The sequence below is a fragment of the Chamaea fasciata genome, unplaced genomic scaffold (assembly GCF_029207755.1).
Source record: "Chamaea fasciata isolate MVZ Bird 193981 ecotype frontalis unplaced genomic scaffold, bChaFas1.0.hap1 SCAF_4, whole genome shotgun sequence".
Lineage (NCBI taxonomy): Eukaryota > Metazoa > Chordata > Aves > Passeriformes > Sylviidae > Chamaea > Chamaea fasciata.
The window spans coordinates 19,668,558-19,692,398 of NW_027094089.1; the positions used below are offsets into that span (position 1 = coordinate 19,668,558).

The following is a 23,841-nucleotide window of genomic DNA, read 5'->3' on the forward strand; positions in this document are numbered from 1 at the left end:
AATTTTCCGGTGCAACTAATGGAGCAAGTCCCTCCCTCTTATATGCTGCCCTTCATCAGGGACCTTGCCGTGTTTTACAGAGCAGAATGAAGCAGCATGACACTGGTGGGGAAACGAAGGCAAGCAGGGAGGAAGTGAGTTGGCCAAGGTCAGCCAGCCATGGCAAGGCTGGGAGCAGCCGTGGCCCCACAGTTGCCGCTCAGGAGTCCTGGGCATGGGAAATGTGTTGTGCTGACCTGCTGGAGACCTGCCAGCCCCTCTCCTGCTCTACCATGGGGCATGCTCCAGGCTTGCCAGTCAGAGCAAGCAGTGCTCTGCCACCACAGTGCAACACTGGCATTGCCCTGGCCCCTGGTGTGCCCAGAGTGCCTCTCCTGGGAGAACAGGAGGTGGGATTTGCTGATGCTCAAACACTCTGCAGGAGCAGGTGCTTTGTCTCTTCCACAGAGAAAGTCTGTCTTGACTGATTCTGCCTTTTCCATTTGATGAGCACGTTTTCCAGTCCCACCCAGTTGTGTTATTGGAATTCCTGTGAGCTCAGACGCAGCTGTTGTGGGTGGCTGTGGGGTTACCAGTGGCATTGCTACCTCTCTTGTCCCCCCTCCCATCTTCCCCAAGGAACTCTCTGGGGTGACTGTTGCAGGACGGTGTCCCCGTGTGACTGTGCCTTGCCTGTGTGGGGCAGGGGGCAAGGAAATATGCAGAGAGTGGGGCTGTGTTCCAGGCCGTCCCCAGTGCAGGGTGCAAGGGGGCTGCCTGCTGAGACCTCCGGGTGGGGAGATGTCAGGGAGCTTTGCCCCATGTCTAGACAGGAGTGCCGGCTGTGGGGAGGGAGCAGGCTGTCTGCTTGCTCTGATTAGCATGCTCTTTAAATAAGACTCTAATTTCCGCTGTTAAAAGAGCTCAGATCCCTTGTGCCCAGGCTGGGGCTGCCGCCAGCCCGTCCCATCCCCCAGCCCTGTGTGCTGGCGGCAGATGGGATGGGGACCGACATACCACGGCACCCTGGCTCAGCCGCAGTACCCCCATGAAGTGCCCAATGGACCAGCCATGTGGGATGCCAGGGAGCATCGGTGAGGGGTGAGGGCTTGCCTGTTTCCTGGGTGGGGGAAAAATGGCATGCCCTCTCCCCCTGCAGCCCCCCACGGCTGCTGGGCTGAGCTCAGCTCCAGGGAATGCGCTGGGATTCCTGGGCACCATGCCAGAGTGCATGAGACAGGCAAGAGGAGACACCTTCCTGCCCGAGGAGGTTGTGCTGCCTGCTGCCTTCTCTGGATGTCAGTGAGGGAGGAAACTCCCTTAGTAGGGGGCTTCAATCCCCCTGCAGTCATGGCAGGTGCCCTTTGCTGCTGTGTCTACGTCAGAGTGCAGCCAGGGTGCTGGGCTGGTGCTAGCACCTGGACAGACTGGGTAAACTGGCCAGTGCCTGTGGGAGTCGTGGAAAGTGAGCATACTCCTTCCCTGCTGTACCAGGTATGGACTGGCTTTGAGCCAGAGAACTTGCAGGGGAGATGGCAGAACAGGGCCTTGCAAGTGAGCTCAGGGTTTTGGACAGCCTCAAGGACATCATGCCCCATGGGGATGGAGTCACAGAAAAAGACATCAAGGCAGGGCTGTAATGGCCAGGAGCTTCTGGGATACCTGGGATAATTCCTGGAGAAGCAGCTTTCACCAGACCTTCTCTCCCCCAGGCTGCCTCTCCTCCAGTCTTAAGGTCCAACACCACGTGACTCACTCAGATCTCACTCAGCCTATTCCAGTGGCAGGTGCTTTTTAATGAGGAATTAAGCTACGGGCACCTTCCGACCATGGGGGGGGGCTGAGCTGGTGCCCACCAGATGCTGCTCCCTGATGCGGGGCTACTGCTGCTTGCAGGGAGCTGGCCAGCCCTACGGCACATGGCCACTGAGTGCCAGTATTATGCGTGCTGCATGGCATTCCTGACGTGGGCGCGTGGCGCCGGAGCCTTGCCGCCTCCAACCATCCCAGTGGGGGTGAGCCTGCCTGCGCCACTGAGCCTGGGTCCTGCTGTCTGGCAGCTGCTGGTGCCAGCCAAACTGACCAAGCCAGTCCTGCCAGTCCCACATGGCGTGGGAAGGGAAGAAAGCGCTGCCACCAGGAGAGGTGGGTTTTGCTGGGCAGCACCTAGTGCTAGAGGCTTGGCAAGGCTGTGGATCCTGCTGGCCTTGTCCAGGCTCTGCCTTCCTCAACCCCCAGCTCTGGGGAGCTAGAGGGACTGAAGGAGACTGTGCCCACCCTGCTTTGGTCACATGGGCCCCCCCTTAAAGCCTGCACTGAAGCCTGGCTGTGAGCCCAGTTTCTGTTTCTGTTGCTGCCTCAGCTGTCCCACCGACAAGGATGGGGTGGAGGAAAGACTGGGATGGTTGAGATGTGGTGGGGTTGCCCCTTGCCCTTGGTCCAGGTGTGACCAAGGAGTCCTTGGGCATCAGGATGGGGTTGGCAACAGTTCCAGGTGCTGCTGGGCAGTGGTGTGGTGAGCAGGGTAGTGAGCACAGGGAGGACTTGGAGCACCATTAGATGGAACGCTCTGGGTGCTCCCCACAGCAGACACTGCAGTGTCACCCTGGGACAGGCTCTCCCTGAATCCAGGAGCTCAGTATGTCCAGTGTTCAGCAAGGAGGCATGGGGAAATCCACCTTCCCTTCTCCCTGCAGCATGGTGGGGTGCCAGGATAGGGGCCTGTGGTGGCAGGTGTCTGGGGTGTCCCCTTCCCACTCAGGGTCCATTTCTGAGCTCTGCTGTCACGTGGCCCCTGTCTCTGTGTCAGGAGTGCCAGCTGGCTGTCTGGGGCTCGCTGGAGGTGACGCAGGTGTAACTGGAGCGGGATGCCTGCAAGCAGGTGTCTGCTGAATTATTCAGAGCCTCTCCATGAGCTCAGTGAGCCGATGGTGGCACAGCACAGTTATTCCCTCTCACTTCCACTCTGACTGGGACTGGTTTGGCGTCAGTACACACAGACATGTCGAAGGATCTTCATAGAGCACTCGTTTCCCCCAGGCCTTTTTGAAGGGATGTACTGCTCCCCCATCCCCTGGGTATTTTCTGTTGGATAGATCCCTATCATGGCATGCACCCCAGGAGCCAGCCAAGGGGTGAGAGGAAAACCCTTGAGGGCCCAGCATGCCAGCCTCCCTCTGCTGTGGTGGGGACAAGGGCCAAGCTGTGAGCAGGATGGGGGTGCTGGGGATCCTGCCTCCGAGTGTTTTACACTGGGAAGGCCTCTTCCCCCTGTGTTTTGCCTGGGAAGGCAATCCCTGAGGTGAGGGGTGTTGTGGGGGTGTTGTGGGGCTGGCCAGGGGCTGGCACCGGCTCAGCAGCCTCAGCCAGCATCGACTAAAAAGGAGAAGAGCAGGGAGCTGACGGCAGTGCTGAGGAATGCCTGCGCCTCCATGCACAGTTCTGTGTCTTCTGGGGGGCAGCTGGGGTCCACTGGGTTGTTCCCTTGGGCAGCTGCTGCTTCAAGGCAGGGGTGGCATCCCACCCCCAGCACCTGCTCAGAAGGGACCCTCAGCACTGGCTTGGCCCCCCCATAACAGTGCTAGGTTAGGGCATCCCATGTTCTTCCCTTGCCCTGCACATGCCAGGGAGCTGCAGATGCACAGGGTGTCCGTGCTTGGCCATGCTCCATCTGCTGTTCTTGGCGGGGGACCAGGCCCCCAGATCGTATGACAGTGTCAGGCTGGGGCTGGCTAAATATACAGCTCATCCAAGCTCCATGCCCTGCCAGACTAGGGTCAAGCACTACAGCAGTTGGCCACACCTAGAGCTGGTTCTGAGGGGCAGTGTGCCCCCTCTTTTCTTCACCCCATGCTGGTAGGGTCTGGCTGGGTGGTGCTGACCCAGAAACAGTCCTTCCTGATGCTCCCCAATCCTGTACTTGCCTGTCCTTGTGGTAGACGTGGGCTCACAGCTTGTGGGAGATGTTGTTGCCTCTTGGGAGTTCAGGGCAGTGTACCATGGCGTAGGGAGCATAACAAGCAGGGTGCCCCCAGGAAGGATGGGGCTGTGTGTCATCAGTACTGGGAGTGCTTGGAGATGTGGGGAAAGTGCCCCCTACCCCTGGTGGTCTCTGTAGTGCCATGGGACCCTCTGGAGTTGGGGTGGGAGCTGGGTGAAGCCTGGTGTCCTTGGGGGCTGCAGAGGTAGGTGGGGCTCAGCCTTCCCTGCATCCCCCTCCAGGTGCGGCACCGCCAGTCGGGGCAGATCATGGTGCTGAAGATGAACAAGCTTACCAGCAACCGGGGCAACATGCTGCGGGAGGTGCAGCTGATGAACCGCCTCTCGCACCCCAACATCCTCAGGTAGAACTGCTTCCCCACTGCCGGTTCCATTGCCCCCCTTTTCCCTAACCCAGGGGTTTGGAGCTACTGCTGATGCTGGATAAGCTCATGGGGCTGGTCCCTGCCACAGCCATCCTCAGGTCCCCTCTATCTCACAGGTTCATGGGGGTGTGTGTGCACCAGGGACAGCTGCATGCACTGACAGAGGTAAGAGTGTGACAACAGTCGTGAGTGTTGGGGTTCCTGCAAGCCTGGGGAAGGGACAGTGGGGACACATTCTTGGCCATTCTTGGCCTATGACATGTGCAGGTACGGCCTACTGGGAGGCTGTGGTGTGGGGTGGTTGGAATGTGCATTAGGATGAAAGATGGGCATCCAGTGTTATGGGGGGAGGGATGCTGTGATGCGATGGTCCGGCTCTTCCCATCAGTACATCAATGGTGGGAACCTGGAGCAGCTGCTGGACAGCCCTGTGCCCCTCTCCTGGTCCACGCGTGTCAAGCTGGCCCTCGACATTGCCCATGGCCTACGCTACCTGCACTCCAAGGGCATTTTCCACCGCGACCTGACCTCCAAGGTACGGGATGTTCCAAGGCACCACATTGCCCTTGTTGTCCCATACCTGTGTTGCTGCATTGCTGCCCGAAGCATGGCGGGTTGGGGAGCGGGAAGCTGTGCTGTTCTGGGGCATCCTGAAACTGGTGGCCAGGGAGGCAGGGCTGGTGCAGTTGGTGTGACAGGTCCTCCTGTGCCCTCAGAACTGCCTGGTACGCTGCGAGGCCAGTGGCTACACAGCTGTAGTGGGTGACTTCGGCTTGGCGGAAAAGATCCCCACCTACAGGTATGTGGGCAGCATCCACCTGTCCATCTCCATCCTTGGAGCCCCCTCAGAGCAGAAGCTGGAGAGAGATGGACACTGGGGAGGCAGCTAGAAGGGTAGGAATGGGCGTGACTAGATAGTCCCTGGCAGGGGGTACTCCAGGAGCAGTTTGGGAATGACTAGGAGGGGATGAAGAAGGGGGTGGTGTGATTGGGGAGAGATGAGTTTGTAGGGTGCATGGAGGAGGGTTTGCCCAGGACGGGACATTGAGATGGTGAACTGGGCTGCCACAGCAGGAGGATAGGAGGCTGGACATGTGGGGGACTGGGCAGCCTCTGATGTTCTACCATGTCTCCCAGTGAGGGCAGTGAGAAGGAGCCTCTGGCCGTGGTGGGCTCCCCGTACTGGATGGCACCCGAGGTGCTGCGTGGGGAGATCTACAATGAGAAGGTAAGGCTGCCCTGCGTGGGGCTTTACTTAGGCTTGTGCTGCCAGTGGTTTACAGAGTTTGCAGTTCTGGGGTGCACCTAGAGGGAAGGAATTGGCAGTTCCTCTGGTGATGAGGTGCCAGTGCCCAAGTGTGGTTCTGCAGGGAGGAGAAGGGCTGAGGACTTGCAGAATGGTGGGCACATCACCTCAGGGCTGCAGGGCACCCCCATGACTCCCCACTCTCTGCAGGCTGATGTGTTTGCATATGGCATCATCCTGTGTGAGACCATCGCTCGTGTCCCAGCTGACCCCGACTACCTGCCCCGCACTGAGGTGATTCTATGGGATGGGAACAGGGGGAGTTGTGGGTTGCAACACTGGGGATGGGACCACTTCATCAAGCAAGGCGGGCCATTCTGTGTTGGGCAGAGACCCATGTGCAGGACTGGTCCCACATCTCAGGGCCGGGGTGCTGTGTTCCACTTTCTGCCCAGGGAGGGATGGTCTCTGCCGGTAACCTCAGAACCCATAGTGAGCCTGAAAAGGAGAACAGGGCAGTTGGATCCAGGCAGAGAGCAGAGGCAATATCTGTGTCCTAGCATCCACCAACCTTAGCTCAATTTGGGGTGACATCAGGATTTTCCCCGTGCTGTGTCCCAGCTGGGGTGCATCTGGGTCCACAGCCCTGTGTGGCTGCACAGGGGTGAGGGGGCCAGGCCATGTTGGGTCCCCTGGGCCTTGTGGTGCCCCAGGAGACCCAGCCTTACTCTTCTTCCTTTCCCTGGTGCAGGATTTTGGTCTGGACATCACCACTTTCCGCACTATGGTGGGAATCGACTGCCCAGCAGCCTTCCTCCAGCTGGCTTTTCACTGCTGCAATGTGAGACTTCCACCTCCACTGTTTGCCCTTCCCTGCCAGGACAGGCAGGCAGGACAGGCTGCCTTGCCTGCTAACAGGGAGAGCAGGGAGCCGCCTTCGCTGTGCAGGGCTCCCTGGGGTGCTTGAGGAGGCACAGACCTGACAGGGAATCCCTCCTGCCCGCAGATGGAACCCACCTCCCGCCCCTCATTCCTGGAAATCACGCAGTGCCTGGAGAGCATCCTGCAGCGCCAGCTGGGTGCCGAGGGTGTCAGGGACACCCTGTTCGGCATCGGGGAGAGTCTGCCTGCATCTGGAACCGCAGCCACACTCAGTGGTACGTGGGCACCTCGGGGACAAGCCATAGCAGGGTGTAAAGATGGGAGAGTGTGGGGTTTCCCATTCTACCCCATCAGCTATAGGAGGAGATGGGTGTGTGGGTCTGCAGGATAGAGCTGGTCCCTGTTCCTCCCTTGCAGTGTGCTCCTAAGTTGTTGGGTGCCCAGCACCCTATCGCACCCCACATGGGCCGCTGCTGGCTGCTGGTAACACTCTCCTGTGCCCATGCCTAGGAGTGGCCAGGAGGTCAGCCAGCCACACCGAGCAGTTGCCCTTGCGTGAGCTGGGGACACAGCACCTGCAGCCAGACCAGCGCCTGTCCCGCAGCCAGTCTGACATGTTCCCTTCCAAGTCACCCACCCTGCTGTGTCCTCTGGAGGCTTGCAGCGGGGCCAGGTCCAAGGAGACATCCCCCCGTGTCAACCCCTTCTCCCAGCGTGAGGACCTGAAGGGGGGGAAGATCAAGCTCTTTGATACACCGAGCAAGTCGGTCATCTCGCTCACCTTCGACCTGCCCCCCCCTGCCCCACTGCAGCTCAGCAGCCCTGTGACGCCTGAGCCTGCCATGGAGGTCCAGTGTGACTTCTCAGCACCCACCACCAGCCCCCGCAAGTGCCACTCTCTGCCCTCCTCTCCTGAGCTGCCCCACCGGGGGGAGCTGGAGCTGGGTGTGGGGTCCTCTCATCCCACTGACGACCCCCAGCCTCGCACCCTCCTTCCTCCCTCGGCACGGGGAGAAGCCTCCATCCCCAGCTCCAGGGCAGAGGAGCAGATGGACTGCGGCCCAGACAGCTCTGAGCCGCCGCAGTCCACCGTGCTCCCTCTCAAAAGCAACTTCATCCACACTTCATCCTCGGGCACACGGCCCTGGCAGCCAGACGTGCGAGCCCCCAATGGGCTCCTCATCAACAACAACCACGTGATGGTCAGCAAACCCCTGGCCTGGGGCAGTGGGCTAGAGCATGGCTGCTCTGAGCTCAGCATCTCCTGTGCAGCAGCACTGGAGCGAACGGAGCGCTCGGCCATGCTGCCTGGGCACAGCTCTGGTGCCATGCTGGAGCAGGATGAAGTGCTGCCCTGCCCCGGCTGCTGCCTGAGTCCCTTCAGCTTCAGCTTTGCCTCCATCTGCCACCGGCCAGCGCCCAGTCCACCCCGCTACCAGAACCTCAACTGCGAGGCCAAAAGCCTCATCTGCCATGATCGGGGCCAACACGAGAAAGTCCCGGGGCCAGTGCTGGCTGAGCCCAGCCTGAAGCTGCCAGAGGCACAGTCCTAGTGATGGGGACCCTGGGGAGTGGGGCTGAATCTAGCTGCCCCTTGCACCCCTCTGCAGCCACAGCACTGGGCAGTGCAGGAGCCTGGCACATCCCCACAGTCTGTCATCACTCAGCACGTGGTGGCCACCAGTGGCCATGATGCCAAGTGCTGTGGCTGCCGCAGCGCTGCCCAGGCACTTGGGCGCCCACTCCACCAGGATCAGCCTTGGGGATCTGCAGGGAACCCTGGAGGTGGGCTGGGTCTCTGCTGGGGACCAAAGTGCAATAACACCGCTGCCCTAAGCACTGCCCCAAGCGGCAGGGCTGGTACCCCGCGGGGGCCTTGGGGCTCAAGCCCTGGATCCAGGACCCCCTTTCTCCAAGGGCTCACTCCTCTGCAGGCTCTGGCAGAGGGGTGTACAATGAGCCTGCTACCTTGGGAGAACAGGGAGTCCCCTGCTCCCAGGCGGGTGAGAGGGACTGGGCTGGGGTAGAGGTGTCAGCGTGTGTATGTATGTTTTTGGGGATCCTGGGGGGCTGGTGGGTGAACCCACATGTGTCCACAAGAGTGGGGAGCACAGCCAGTCCCTGACATGGGGAGAAGAGGGCAGGGGACTGTAGAGGGGCAATGCCCATGGGCAGTGCACGGGGAGGATTGCCAGGATTGCCAGGTTGTTCCCTGCCTGACTGATGCTGAGGGTTGGGCGCTGAGCCAGCACAGCGCCTCGCATCCTTCTGGCACACAGGTTTGGGAGCAGGATGCTGGCAGAGGGGCCAGGATGCCATCCTGGCATCATGGGGATGGGGCCAGTGGGCAGCACAGCTAGGCTGCCTGGCCCCCGGCAAGGGTGGGAGCCGGCTTTCCTCCCTCCTGCACAATGCACTGGTGAATGCAGAACTCTTTGTTTTTTTATTATTATTAATAATAATTGCTAGTAATATATACCCAGCTTATTTAAAGTGTTCATTAAAAACTGAACGTCCCATAAACTCGGACTGCTGGTTCTGTCTCTTGGATGCACATCAGATGCAAGCCCAGAAGGTTGCATGGTCTTGCCTGGGCATTCTGGGGAATTCCTCCAGGACTGCAAACCAGCCTGGCTCAGCCCACGATCTCAACTTCCCTAAAGCACCCATCTCAACTGAGCTGGTTTCAACAAGTTCCCTTTCATTATTTAGGTTCTTTGGGTTCATGCCTTTGAGTCTGTGTTTGCTGTAGTATACAAGAAAACAAAGAGCAGATGAACTGGGTCTCTTTATTGCTATAAAGTGGGTTTAGCCAGCAGACAAGAGAGGTGAGTGTCACATGCCCCGTCCAAAAGCCTGCCTTTAACACCCTTTTGTTCTTCATACAAGCTCACTCACATAACAGTTCATCAACTATATATGGCACACACATCCCCACCATAAACCAAGAGCATTTTCGCCTGGTTGAACATAACTTCCGCTGCTCTCACCTGGCTAAAGTGTTAAATCAGGGCTATTTTGCCTAATCTTCACATGTGTGCAGCTATTTAAAGTTCTGATGAGTTGTCTCGCAAAGCATCAGCCTGCTACAAGTGCCTGAGTTAACTTTTGCTTTTGAACGGCACAACACACCATGGGACCCTAAAGGTCATTGCTCTACTTTCTAATTAGCGCAAAAAAAAAAATCCCCAAACGTCAGCACAGGCGCTGGCCAGTTCAGACTCAGCTTCCCTCCTTAGGTGCTGAGGCTTTGCAAGGCCTGTGAGTGCTAGGTTGTCCGAAAGCTATAGCCAAGCTTCTCCTGCGATGAGATCAGGCAGACCCCGTTACTGCTGTGGGGAGGGGACTGTGAGGGGGTGGGGCTGTGCTGTCCCCAGCGCCTGCTCCCGGCTCTCTCCGTGCTGGGGATGTGGCACAGCTCCAGCGCTGAGTATCAGTGATGCATTCTCTAGCCGGTTCTGAGCTTCCCATTGCCCACCAGCCGTTGTGCTCAGGAAGACCCAGTGTCCCTTGGAGGTGTGGGGTCGGCTCTGGAGCCTCGACCACTCGGCCAAAGCACATCAGCTGGAGGCAAAGGGCATCAGTGGGAAGGACCTGGGTGGCCCAGGGGCAGTGGGCCGTGAGAGGGAAGTGGTTGGCTGGAATGGATGAGACATCCTGGGCAGGGACACAGCAAGGCTGGAGCAGAGGCGGTGCAGGCTGCAGGTGCTGCAAGGGATAGCAGAGGAGGGTGAGGGTGAAGGTGAGGGTGAGATGCTGCCCAGCCTCCACCACATGCAACAGGGCTGGGAAAGCACCTCGCCAAGGGTTTTCCCCATCTTGCCCCTTTGCTGAGTTACAGCTTCAGCTGTTGAACTACCTCAGACCCAGAAGGCCCGTGCTAGTGAAGGGATGGGGGCGGGCTCTCTCCAGCACATGGAGGTGACTGCATTCCTCTCCCTTTCCAAGGAAGGGTGTCAAAATGCCCCAGGCAGAGCTGCTTTCCTCCCTGTAGGCACACCCTACAGGGCCCCTGTGTCCCTGACTCAGCAGGACTCACCACAGCAGTGCTGGGGTCAGCAGCCATCATCACTTGAAAGGAAGGCTTGGCCCTGCTGCCTTCTCACAGATCCAGAGGTGCAGGTCATTGGGACCAGTGCACTGAGCAGGTTTGATGCTCCCACGGCTTATTATGGCACAGGTTCCATTTGATTTTGACTGCCACGGCCTGAATAGGAAAACAACACATCAGGCACTGACATGTTCTTTCTACAAACCCTGCTGAGGCAGCTGCGGCTGCTGACAGCTGCCTTTTGTACACTTGGCAGAGGAGGGGTTGGATGCTGCAGTCAAAGGGGGATCCTCCATTCTTCTCCTACTGATTTCACAAGCTGAAGGCTTAGCTGATGCATCCCTGCACTTCCTCAGGCAGGCTGAGAAACACTGTAAAAGGTTTGCAGTGCTTGCGACACCCCTTTAGCCTCCCCCCTCTCAGCCTCGCTGCTGGGGGTTGTTCCATGCCTGCAGTGGGGAGAGCCAGGTCCTCCTCCCTGGAGGCACATGGATGACCAGAGGGCCTGGGCTGAGCCCTGGGTCTGCTTTGGATGCAGCTCCTGCGGTGGGGCTGAGGATGGAGGGCCACATACCCAGAACCTGGCTAGACAGAATTTTCCTCCCCAGTGCTCTCAGACACTGCAAGAGGAAGCAGAGGCAAGCTGAGGAGGTGGTGCACGTGGCAGGGAGGAGCCCAGGAGTCTCCACAGACAGGAAGGCTTGATCTCCCGTTGGAGAGGAATCAAAAGGGCATGTGGGGGATAGAGATGGTGCTCAAACACCTTGTTTAGGCCCCAAATAAAATTTGGGGTTTCTTCTGTCCACTCTTGCTGCCTCCTGCTTCACATGCCCTGCGTTTTACCCACCTCCCTGAGTCTTGGCTTTGCAGTTGCATGTCCTCTAAGCATCTCATCACATCACTGCACCCACCTTCCCTCAGTCCCTGCTGTTCTGATGCTCTTTGTTTCCCAGGGCCTGTGGCTAAAACTAGGTACTGGTAGGATTTAAAATGCTTCCTAGAGCCATGCCAGAGAAGGGAAGTTTTGGCAAGAGCAGTGCTGCCACGTACCTTTCATAAAGGGAGCCATCCACCCAGAACCAGGCCTCTGAGCCCCCCTCGCTATCTGGGTCCTCCTCCTCCAGCCAGCCATAGTCGTACCAGGGAAAACTGCCCTTCTGCAAGCCAATCCAGTATGGGACATCCGCATTCTTCAGGAAGGTCTGGAGCAGAAAAAGTGCTTTTCCATGTGCTATTCCACAGCACCTATGTACTGCAGTACTATGTACTTCACGGCAGGGTGATCATCTCTCCAAGGAGCCCCTGGGCTGGAGCTTCTTGAGGCAGGACAGCAGAGCAACCCTGGTGCCCTGCTCCAGCTTGGGAAACATCCAGGGGTGCCAGAGTCTTTCTATCCCATGTCAACTACCAGCCATGTGCTCCAGAGAACAGCCTTGCACCCTCCAATGTTTTTGGCAGGACAGGGAGACCCCAGAACTATGCTAGCCCATCTGGGGACTTCATGGCTGGATACACCACCTCCTGCCCTCATCTCCCCCAGGACTTTACCGGCACAGTCCAACGACTCCAGGATTTGGTAACCAGGAGCTGAGAATATGTCTTCTCACACTCATCTCTGCTGTCTTCCCATGTCTTCTTCTCTGAGGAGATGAAGAGGCACTTGCCCCTGTACAGCAGCCAGCCTGAAGGGCAGCAATCTGTGGGTAGGGGCACAGATCAGAGGTTTGCTCAGCCACAGATGCCCTGGGGGGTAACAAGGAACAGCCCCACACCTTCCCAGCAGACATTACAGACTCAGCATCTGCTCCAGACATAGCTTCAGCCCTTGGACCACCCTGTTCCCACCATGTGGTCAAAAAAGCCAGTACCTGCTCCTTGGCACCTGCTGAGGGGTCCCAGTAATCTGGAGCACCCGCTCCCTACTCCATCATCACCCTACCTATAGCTGTGCAGGAGCGCAGGAGGGCCACGGTGTTCTCGCTGTTGTTGAGCCTCCCCTGCACCTCCTGCACCTCCCTCTCTGTCTTGCCCAGGACCCCCGTGACACGGCGCAGCTCCACATTCAGTCTGTCCAGCTCCAACTGGCTGATGTTGCCCTCATGCCACGCTCGCTGCAGCTCTTCTCTGGCCCATGCCAGCTCCAGTTTTGTCTGCTGCAGGCTCTGTTCCCGTGCACTCAGCTCCTGTGACAGGCGGCCCTGCTTGGATGCATGCACACGGGAGGTGTCCTGCAGGCTGCGGGTGACCTGCCAGTCTGGGGACAGAGTGGGTAAGCTGAGACATGGGCATGGGACAGTTTGGATGTGGGACTGACCCTGCTTAAGGCCAGTGGGATGGGCAAGGCAAGGCAGGGAATTATCCATGATGAATGGGAAAGGATGGAAGGGAAGGACACAGCAGAGAAGTATACGGTTAAGGGTTGGGCAGGATATGGCAGGGGAGACTGGGGCAAGGCAGAATGGGGTGAAGGAGCAGACACAGCAGGTTAAGGGCAGGGAGGGTGCAGCAATATGAGGTTTGGCAGTTCCAGGATGGGAAAGAAAAGGAGCAGAAATGGAGAGTAAGGTGAGGAAGATGGATGATAGGAGGCAAAGGAGGTGCGAGGGATGTGACAGGGATATAGACAAGCTTGTGGCAGGCAGGGCAAAGGGACTCAGCAGTGAGTGTGCATGACCATGCCTCTATTCACCCACAGTACCCATCCCAGCCAGATACCTCCCTGATCCAACCACTCCCTGCCCCAGATGTTCACAGTCCCCCAACTCACAGCAAGCCCCCAGGGCCACAGTGGCCACCAGCAGCAGGCAAGTTGCCAGCAGACCCACAGGGATGCACCACCGACGGGACCAGCACCCTGCATGACACAACAGCCAACAGACATTGCCTGAAGAGCTGGAAAGCCCTTGAGAGCCCCCAGACCTCCTTCCTGGGTACAGGGAGGAGTTTGGTGGCATGACAGTGCAGGTGGCATGGTGTGGGTGATGGGAGTGGGAGAACCCCAAAACAACACCCACAACCGGAACCATCCTGGGTCTGCAGGAATCCAGCTGGATACTCACCTGAGCTGGGCTCTGCTCCATCTCCATCCTGCCCTTCCAGTGCCGGCTGCGTGTTCTCATGTGGGCTCTCTGCCTCATTCATGCCGAAGGCTGTTAGAGGAAGGCAGGAGAGAGCAGTTGAGGCTGTGGGCTTGGGTATGGCAGGGACAGTGTGACAGGCCCAGTAGGCTCTCACCTGCCTCCAGCGCCTGACTGGCCATGCTCCGGCCCCCTATCACTTTGGCAAATTTCAGGTCAGCATAAAGCCGGGCCATGTGGGCGAACGCTGTGCAAGCCCTGAGCCTTGCTGGCTCCCCCTCCGACCTTGGGATGCCCTTCTGAGGTGTCCCTGCTCCCGGTGATTGCGCCGTCTCTTGGAGGTGCAAAGGAGAAGTGCAGCCAGCATCTGCAGAAGTAGAATTTTGCTCTGCAGTGTAGCAGATGGGACTACTGAAGCATGGCTGCGGGGACCAGCACCCTCTCATTGGTCCCAGAAACATCACCTCCCACGCCCTAAAAGTGCTCATGGTTCCCCTAGGCACAGGGCAGGGTGAGGGCAGAACAGCCAGATGTCACAGCAGTTGCAGAGCAAAGGATAGACCCAAATCTGTGGACTACAGGAGAGCTGGGACAGAGCAGGGGAATCCTGAATACAGGAGCAAATTCCCGAGTGGACAACTCCATGGAGAGCTGAAGATAGAGATTTCAGAGATTTCACAGATAGAGATTTCCCCTCTCAGCCTCTGGGAATGGGAATTTCCCCATGATGTATTTTGTTCCACTACCTCTCATCTGTCAGAGGTCAGACAGCTACAGAGGCTGAACTGGGTAGCACTGCAGACCTTGTGGCCCTGGTACAGTGAAAGCCGAGGGAGAGAACAGAAGGCAAGATACCATGTCTGGTCACTCTGACCTTCTAACTCTGACTGCTTTGACAAAGAAAGATGCAACAAGGTCTTTACTGGCAAAAGACATAACAAAGGACATTACTAGCATAAGAAGAATAATCAGAAGATTGTGTTTCTAAAGGGGACCAAGACGAGGGGGTCGGAGTGGAAAATTTTATACGAATGTAGTGACCTATAAATACTAGTAACCGAGTGTAATAAAGCACCTTTGCTTTGCTGGCATAGCAGAGTCTGTGTCAGTCAATTCCTGCAAATGGTGTCTTCCATTTGTGTGAGGAAGTGAAGATTCACCTACACTGGTGTCTGCAGGGACAACCCTCGGAACTTGAAGTGCTGCTGAAAGGAAGCAGGAGGCCAGCTGGGAAATCATCGCCTTCAGATTTTGGAGCTGGGGGGAACATGGGTAATAACATGTCCTCAGAAGTGAAACAAGTTTTTGAACTTGTGTCTAAACTTCTACAGAAGCAGAAGAAAATGATTGCTTCCCATTCTCTTAAGCTAATTCTGCGCTGGGTGCAGTAACACATTAAAGGACTAAATGCCAACACAGCTTCTACAGTGGAGCTGTGGAATGAAGTAGGAGTGAGACTTTGGGACCGAGTCACGAGAGGTGATAAGACCGCCGCTGGCTTTTTGCCTCTCTGGTGAGCTCTTTTAGAAACTCTTAAAGCTCAGGAAAGTGGTGGGAAAGAGTCATCTCATACAGCCCCCCTGGGCAACAGGGGAGGACTACTTATAACATCTCCCTTCTGTCTACGAACAACAAGAGATAGGGCTGCAGTGAGGAAGAGGACTGCAACCTGGGAGTAGACCCTTGTGACCTTCGGGCAGAGAGCAGAGCTCGAACCCTGCAGCAAAAACAAGGCACCTGCTTTGCAAATCAGAATCCAATGAAAAACAAAATGCTGGTACAGCTGATAAAGTTCGGCCAGTGATGTTCACTGGATGAAAAATCACAGAACTGTGAGAACTGGGAAGTGTTCCAGTAGTGTCAGTGCAACTTACAAATATTACAGTAATTTCTTCACATTGAAGCAAACTTTTATTATGGGTTAAAAATCCTGTATTTGTTTCCTAAATGAAAGAGACCTTGAGATTAAAAACTCCTGCAAGCAACTGCAGCTGGAGTACTGGGAAAAATACTGATAACGAACCTGGCTGGGCATGTTTCCAAGACACAGGTCCTAAGAACAGAGCTCCCGCAGCCCACAGCTGGCCCCATAGCTGGTGTAGTCCCCCAGGCTTGGGGGGGCCCCCAGCTCGTGGGGTGATGGCAGCCTGTCTCGAGCCCCCGCCAGTGCTGATGCCCGGCCCTCCCCCATCCATGTTGCTGCTATCTCAGTCACAAAAGTTGTTTACCTGAATGTTATTTACCGTAATGTTTAACTGTTGTATAACAGATTTCCAGTCACTTTTTCATAATGATAGAATCAAAATAAATTAAATTCTGTTGTGTAGAGCTTTTAAAAGAAATACTCCCAATTCTAACTTAACTTTTGTTAAATTTCAGTGGTATTAATTTTCAATTCTATTATGTTTCAATTTAGTACAGTTTAAGTGATGGTAAAACTCAATTCTGTTGAATTTAAGAGGTGCTAAGTTTACTTTCTGTTAATTTGAAGTTCTGTTACACATAAGTTCTGCTAAGATGCTAAGATTCTGTTAAGGTTAAGTACTGTTAATTTCTGCTAAGATTAATTTCTGAAGTATTAGTAAGATTAAGCAAAGTTAAATTTAAGTGTTATTCATATTAAATTCTGTTATTTTAAGTTCTGCTAAGTGCGATTAAGATCAACTCAGTAATGTTAACTTTAAGTTCTCTTAGGTGTACTTTCTATTGTATTTAAGTAACATTAAGTTTCAGTGAAATTAATTTTAAGTTTGTTAGAATATATTTGTTTAATTTATAGGATACAATTCTTTTGTTATAAGAAATGAATAATGTGAAGTTTACAATGTAGCTAAAGGTAAACCTATAAGACAACTAGAAATGGGTTTTCAGGAGAGGATGTAGCCAAGCATAAAGTATCTTGTCATGTTAAATTGGCTAAAGTTATTCATACATTTGTTTTTGGCTGATTAACAGACCAAGTAAAAGTAACAGGAGGAAGCACAAATACTAATAAAGCCTTTGCTAGTGTAAGCCAAATATTACTATGAGGCAATGGTAAACCACTGCTTGCTTGATAATTTTTGATGTTCAGGCAAACTGTATCGATGCTCACACACCAGCTGTTTAATTTGTATATTATTCTGACTGCTCCTTGAAGGATCACAATGCCAACAATCAGCTCTTCTTCTGTGAGATGTGCAACACCAAAGGTACCGACAACTTTCAGACTCACACAGAGTCTACAACTGATGATTCCCTGTGTGACAGGCCAAGCAGGGAAAGGAAGGTAACAGACCTGCAACCACTTCTGGATGTATGATCAACTGGTTCTCTGAGGATGAAAGATTTATTTTTTGGTCCTTTTCTGTGTTTTGATCAGTTGTTCAGTGAGGGGTCTGGTGTTCTTGGCTGGAGTCTAACAGAGACCAGTGTCTGTGGAGATGTAGGTATGACCCCTTCCCCATATGGTGAGGGGGGGGCACCCCCCAGTGTGAATGATCTGGTGCTCAATCAGACCAGAGCTGTGGCTGAAACTCTTCCCACATTCCCCACACTCATCCTCAGTGCAGATCCTCTGGCGGGTGATGAAGTGGGCCTGTGGTTTTTCCACTTTCTGAGTCTTTTGCGGGGACTCAGGCTTTTTTCCCTGTGTCTAATGATGTTTATTCTTTCTTTCTTTCTTTCTTTTGGAAGTAGAAGAGTGTTTTATTGTGAGGGAATGGGGGATACCAGTGATATGGGAGATTCCCCATGGGATGAAAGATGGGGAAGGTCATTGAGAATTGTCCTTTAACATATCTTTGTGTGGCTATCTGCAAGACATGTACTATTTTAAGAAACTTTCATAACTGCTAAAACCAAGAATGCTGTTTTTAAAATATATTAGGGAGACCCTTCCAGTTAAGGCATGGCCCCATACCAAGTCCTGCCCTTACCTGGTCGGGAAGTATGCCAATAAACCCAGGTATTTTCTGCACCAAAACTATTCTCAGGTCATTTTGACTTGCCGAATTTGGACCTATAATAGCTGGACCCCCTTTTGAAGTGAACTTGGCAATCTTACCTGTGAATGAATCTCCAAGACCTCACTCTAAAATGAGGCTTGCTAGCTACTGCACACCCTGGGTGATTGTAGGAGCATCCATGGACTGCAGGGAGAGGGAACTCTGCAAACCTGAGACACTTATAGAAATACATGGTTTTATTGCAAGGGTCGTGGGTAAAAGGGCCTTGCCTTCAGCCACCAGCCTTGGCTGAAGGGAAGCCCCAAGGACAGAGAGAGAGAGCAAGGGAGAAAGCCAGAGGGTAAGAGGGGTAAGAGAGCAAGGGATAAAAGCAAGAGAGCTAAAAGCTAAGAGGTAAGAGGTGTAAGAGCGAGTAAGGGGTAAGAGCTAAGAGGGGTAAAAGCAAGAACTAAGAGGATTAAAAGCAAGAGATAAGAGGAGTAAAAGCAAGAGAGCAAGGTCCCTGTTACAATACATTATATCTCCTTTTGTGTTGAATATTCTGATTTACAGTGGTCAACCGGCATGAGATACAAAACCTACAAACTTTGCATACAGCCTATGAGAACTGCTATATTACCATATCATTCTGTATTCTAAATTCTAAAGGCTTCTTTTTCTATCTACCTTTTCCCTGATACCTTGGGAGGCTACTCCCTCGAGCCCCTTTGTTTTCTATCACCCGACCCATCACCAGCTAATCGATGTCTTCTGGCCTGCCATGCCTACATCTCAAAGCTAGCTTTCATTTCTATTTCACTCACTGGTTTTATATTTTTAATATCTCTTGCCAGGCAATCATATTTGTAGGCTTTTCCAGTCTCACCTTTCCCAACAGGTGATGGTACAGTATTTAGAGAATTGATAATGCATTGTTTTAAATCACCATTCTATCTCTCATGTACTACTAATTACGTGCATTATCTGATTTATTACTGCCTGGTGTGAGTTTGTTGTTTTGCCTCGTGTTGTTTTGCTTTTATGTTGCCTTCATGTTCATAACGAGAGGACACGTTGATAAAAGACAAAAGAAGGGAGAGTATGGCTCCTCAAGAATATTTACACTCATATTTACACTAAAAATTTTGAAAGCAAATCAAATCAAATCAAATCGATTTTGATAACCAGCAGAATGATACTGCTTTGAAGATTTGCATGTGCAGAGCCAATTTCTAGAAGTTTCTATGTAAACATCCCTAACTGAGTGTACAATGATAAGGCCTGATTTACTAACCTAGGCAGAAGGTATGTGTGTGTTTTATCACCAACAGGCCTGAAGTAATTACCTGGTCGTTTGGACAAACATTGATCGCCTCCAAAAGAATGAGGCCCAGAGACAAGAAAAACGACCTAATTGTCATCCAGCCCTCATGACCAAGACAGCAACAGAAGTAGGACTGCCAGGATATGGCTGTGTCTGGAGGCTTATAGAGGCAGCCTGCCAAAAAAGTCCTTGGGTCCCCACTGCACTCACCATCAGGGTATTGTGTTCCTACTAACCTCTTCCAGTTATTCCTTGTTCCATACTTCTAGAAACACATTCAATAATGTCAAAGGCAGCATTTACAGCTAATAGACTTTCTCCTGCCTAAACAGCATGGCTCCTCCGCTCCAGCCATATGAACTTTAGAACAGTAGCCATCTATTTGTACTTCCTAAGAGACCTTGGACATTATCCTTTTGTTCTCCTGTACTGCGAGTCTCTTTGTTGGTGGCATGATTTTATTTGATGAGTTTTTATTGATTGTGATTTATAATCCATGTATCTTATCCTGTATTTAGCAGATGACCAGTAACAGTCTTAATAAGATAACGAACAGCCTTACAGGTGCTAACTGCTTTAACATCAAAGTACACGAGACCTTTGCATAAATAACAGAAAAGCAGGAGATGTCAGAGGTCAGACAGCTACAGAGGCTGAACTGGGTAGCACTGCAGACCTTGTGGCCCTGGTACAGTGAAAGCCGAGGGAGAGAACAGAAGGCAAGATACCATGTCTGGTCACTCTGACCTTCTAACTCTGACTGCTTTGACAAAGAAAGATGCAACAAGGTCTTTACTGGCAAAAGACATAACAAAGGACATTACTAGCATAAGAAGAATAATCGGAAGATTGTGTTTCTAAAGGGGACCAAGATGAGAGGGTCAGAGTGGAAAATTTTATACGAATGTAGTGACCTATAAATACTAGTAACCGAGTGTAATAAAGCATCTTTGCTTTGCTGGCATAGCAGAGTCCATGTCAATCAATCCCCGCACTCATGCCCTCCCTGGTCGCCTCCAAAGAGAACCCCAGCTTTGGCATTGCTCCAAAACAGCCACGGAGAGTTACAAAAATCAGTGACTTCCCCTTAGCCTTCCCTTCCCAAGACCACAATCCCTGCATTCACGACACCTTTTTCTCAGTCCCTCCACACCCTCAGCATCTCAGAGGTCTCTACTGAGCTACATACAGAGAAGGGCAGGTTTCAGAAGGGATGCCCCCAAACCCTCCCACTGCTTTCCATTGCCTGCTACTGCCTACCACTCTCTTCCACTGCCTTGCCATTGCCCAGACTCCCACTGTCTTCCGCATGGCCAGATGGGCACATCTGAACACAGCCAGTCCCTGTCACAGCACTGGAGGAGCACAGTGGTGCTGGTGGAGCACAGTGTTACACAGCCACTGTCCATCAGCTCTGCAAGAGCAAGGAAGTTCTTCATCAGTGAAGAAAGGGAAAAATCAAAGCCAGCTTTAAAGAGGACAGGAAGGATGATTAGAACGTTAAAGGTTCTCTACTCAACCTCCTGGAATAAAATGGAGCAAGTCTGCCTGGGCATGCAGGGGCCCAGACCCAGGGAGGACATGCAGGGGAAAGGCCAGTGGGATTTATTGGGTGACTGCCCAATGTATCTCCTACTGCTTGAAAGCACTAGCCTGGGGATGAGGGGAGAGCAATGGGGCCATTTATCATGACCCTTCTGTGTCTGGGATGTGGTTTTTCATAGTGTACTTGTTGGTGGAGTGGAGAGATGTGGCCATGACGAGAGGAGAAGTGAAAGTTCATGCTGCAATGTGGAAGTACCTTTAAGGCGTAAGGGCAATGATGCTCAGATCCTGGAGCAGAGCACCAAGAAGAGGGAACCTTCATCCTGGATGGAGTCAGCAGCAGAGCTACCTGCTCCCAGCTGGTAGCCAGACCTTCTCTCCCCTGCTGTAGGGAATTTGATGAATTCTCTGTAGGCTGATCCCTACAGCTCTGCCCCATGCTCCAGCCCCAAGCTGCACCGCCCCAGTGCCATCCCAGGGGACACTGAGCAGTTTTGGGGGTGTGGAGGGGAACAAGGTGGTGGTGCCCGGCCAATGGCAGGACGCCAGTGCCGTGGCAGTACTTTCCCCTCCACCGCACCTCAGCACACTTCTGCTTCTGCAGAAACCAGCTGCATTTTTCCTTTGAAGCGGAGCACAGCCCGCAGGGCTGTCGGGGCCGCCCAGGGCATGGCACAGAGCGTGGTCTATGCCGACCTGAAGTTTGCTGCTGGCCCCTCATCCACCGTCCCCGATGACGATGACAGTCCCTATGAGAACGTGCCTCTGGGGCCGGTGACAGCAGAGCCCAGCCCAGGTGGGAATCCGGCAGCAGCCGCTGCCGCGGGGACGCCCCGGCGCAGGGTGGTGGCGAGGGGCCAGGGGGTGATGCCTGCGGGTGCTCCTCTCTTGCAGGGCACTGGACCCGGCGATGGCGCGCCCGCAGAGCGCTGCTGGCAGCCGGCCTGCTCCTGCTGCTGCTGGTGCTGCTGGTGGCCGTCGTGGCCCTGGCGGCTTGCTGTGAGTCAGTCACTGCCGCGGGCTGGGGGCACTGGGAGGGCGGCACCCGGAGCAGGCGTTGGGCTGGGCAAGGGATGGGCTGCGGGGGGCTGTCAGGGAGAAGAGGTGTCTGGGGCTGGGCTCCGGGGCTCTTGCATGGCCACTACGAGCTGCCTTACCCACTGCCTTTCTTGCTGCTCACCGCTGCCTACCGCTATCTCCCCTTGGTCTCCCCTTGTCTTTTCCATTGCCTTCCACTGGCTTCCATTGCCTTTCCACTGCCTCCCACCCCTTCCCATGTCTGGCCCCTGTCTACCAACTACCTGCCACCCCCTTCCACTGCCTTCCACAGCCTTCTCATTGACTCTCCTTGTCTTCCCACTGTCTCCCACTGCCTTCCAATGTCTCCCCTCCACTCCCCACCACTGAGGCTTCCATTCCCTTCCCACTGGCACCCCCACGACAATCTCCTCCTGCAGACAGATACTCTTATCCTACTCTCCCTTGCAAGAGCCATGCCCCAGACAGGGCCCCATGCCCATGTCTAGGTAACCCACTCTGTCCCCAGACTGGCAGGTTTCCCGCAGCCTGCAGGACACCTCTCGTGATCACATGGCCGAGCAGGGCCGCTTGTCACAGGAGCTGAGGTCACAGGAGCAGAGCCTGGAGCAGACAAAACTGGAGCTGGCATGGGCCAGAGAAGAGCTGCAGCGAGCATGGCACAATGGCAACATCACGCAGGTGGAGCTGGAAAGCAGGAATGCTGAGCTGGGGAATACCCAGGAGGAGCTGGCTGTGTTGCAGGAGGAGATGCAGGTGGTGCAGGGGAGGCTCAATGCCAGTGAGAGCACTGTCAGCAGCCTGCGTGCCTGCATGAACTCAGGTAGAGCCTGACGGGGTTGGGGCACAGGTGATGTTGCTGCTGTGAAGATGCACGGGCTGAACTCAGCCAGACTGAGCTCCCCAAGCATCCACAGAAGGATGAGTGCCTGAGCTGTGCCCCTGCCCCCAGATTGCTGCCCCAGGGGTTGGGTACTCTTCAGGAGCAAGTGTCTCTACATCTCAGTGACAAAGAAGACCTGGCTGGAGAGCCATCAAGACTGTTCAGGGAAATCTGCTCAACTGCTGGCGCAAGACAGCTGGCCAACCTTGATAGTGCCGGTATGGAGCAGGGGGGCTGTGGTACCCCAGAAGGGTGGGGCTGGGCAGAGCCCTGCAGGGCCAGCTGCAGCAGGATCTGTGGGGTGCCAGGGTGGCACCATAAGCCTCTGTTCCCATCCTGGCAGTGTGAGCGGAGAAGCACAGCCAGCCCTGGGGTTCCTGGGCACCTGGCAAGTGCTGGTCGTGAAGCAGTTGGTTGACTACTTCTTTCCCCCCTAGCATTTTGTGAATGAATCTAATGCAAGCTACTGGATTGAAGCAAGAACTTTCCCTGAGATAAGGAGACCTGTGTGGATGGACCACAGCTATTTCCTGTAAGTGCAAGAGTCCTTGGCACAAGCACCTGCCCGTTTGCCATACCAGAAAGGTGCAGTTTTGCTCCTGTGACACCTCTCAATAAAAGGGTTGATGGTCCCATGAGCAGTGCCCCAAGGGAGCGGGGTGAGGGTAGAGCTGAGCTGTGGGGTGCAGTGCCAAATATCCAAGTGGCAGAGAAGAAGAGCAGGAGGAGGCATGTGACACTTCCTCAGGCTGATCTCGGTGTCAGGTGCCTTGCCCACCTCAGCATCACTGGGATCTATGGGAAGTGGTGTCCACAGTGAGGAGGTTGTCACTGCTGCCCTGAGATGTGCCCTCTTTCCTAGGAAACGCCATATTTCAGACTGCTCAACAGTAGTTAATGGGGAAATATGGAATAAGAATTGTGGGTATCACTTCCAGTGGATCTGCGAGAAATCTCCAAAGCTGAGCAGTGCATCTGAGATCAGACCTCCTTTTCTGGCCAAGGACTGACTGCTCCCATCCCTCTCCATCACTGGACTCAGGAACAGGACCTGGGAATGCACCCTGAGATCCTGTCCCCTGTGCACACTTTGCCTCAACTGTGTTGCAAAACTGCTGGGGAAAAGTGTCTCTATTTTAAAGCAAGGAGTATGGAAAATAGACCTTATTCCCCTCTCCCACACTCATGCATACACATATTACTGCTTTGTACTGTTGTTTTGGTTTGGGAAGACAGGTTTCTGCCAGGTAATAAAAAAAAAAAACAACTGGAGTTTCCTTTGGAATGGAGAGTGTAAACTCCCCCTCCACTCCTTTTTTTCTTTTTCAATTATAAATTTACAATCAGAGGCTCTTAGACAAAGATTTGGGAAATAGGAATAGCAGTTCTTTACTAGTATGTATTACAAAGCAAACAAACACAAAAAAACCCACCAAACAACTACAGCATTAATAACAAACGAAAACAGTACCAAGAACCTTGAGAGCTTTTGTTTCACAAAACCCAGGGCAGTTTGGTTTCGGTGT

General features: G+C 54.0%; 3 protein-coding genes across 3 annotated transcripts in view; 2 read left to right on the top strand and 1 right to left on the bottom strand.

The window, feature by feature from the left end:
* TESK1 (testis associated actin remodelling kinase 1) overlaps positions 1-8,994 on the top strand; it is an 11,955-nt gene extending 2,961 nt beyond the window's left edge. The window contains exons 2-10 of the mRNA XM_066180980.1: positions 4,201-4,322; positions 4,460-4,508; positions 4,732-4,878; positions 5,060-5,142; positions 5,481-5,571; positions 5,800-5,883; positions 6,341-6,430; positions 6,596-6,746; positions 6,982-8,994. Coding sequence (XP_066037077.1) covers positions 4,201-4,322; positions 4,460-4,508; positions 4,732-4,878; positions 5,060-5,142; positions 5,481-5,571; positions 5,800-5,883; positions 6,341-6,430; positions 6,596-6,746; positions 6,982-8,024 — 1,860 coding nt within the window. The 3' untranslated portion in view covers positions 8,025-8,994. The remainder of the gene's footprint in view (positions 1-4,200; positions 4,323-4,459; positions 4,509-4,731; positions 4,879-5,059; positions 5,143-5,480; positions 5,572-5,799; positions 5,884-6,340; positions 6,431-6,595; positions 6,747-6,981) is intronic.
* A 252-nt stretch (positions 8,995-9,246) lies between these two features.
* Positions 9,247-13,935, bottom strand: CD72 (CD72 molecule). Its single transcript, XM_066180982.1, has 8 exons — positions 13,757-13,935; positions 13,582-13,671; positions 13,290-13,376; positions 12,462-12,776; positions 12,071-12,219; positions 11,573-11,724; positions 10,511-10,678; positions 9,247-10,179 (listed from the first exon to the last, which is right to left on the bottom strand). The coding sequence occupies exons 1-7, from the start codon at positions 13,833-13,835 to the stop codon at positions 10,540-10,542; spliced, it is 1,011 nt and encodes a 336-aa protein (XP_066037079.1). The 5' UTR covers positions 13,836-13,935; the 3' UTR covers positions 9,247-10,179; positions 10,511-10,539.
* Positions 13,936-20,928: 6,993 nt separating this feature from the next.
* Positions 20,929-23,841, top strand: LOC136288811 (B-cell differentiation antigen CD72-like). The gene is made up of 6 exons (XM_066182311.1): positions 20,929-21,190; positions 21,289-21,393; positions 21,941-22,255; positions 22,385-22,533; positions 22,753-22,847; positions 23,178-23,841. Exons 1-6 carry the CDS (start codon positions 20,929-20,931, stop codon positions 23,323-23,325), a joined length of 1,074 nt encoding a protein of 357 aa, XP_066038408.1. The 3' UTR covers positions 23,326-23,841.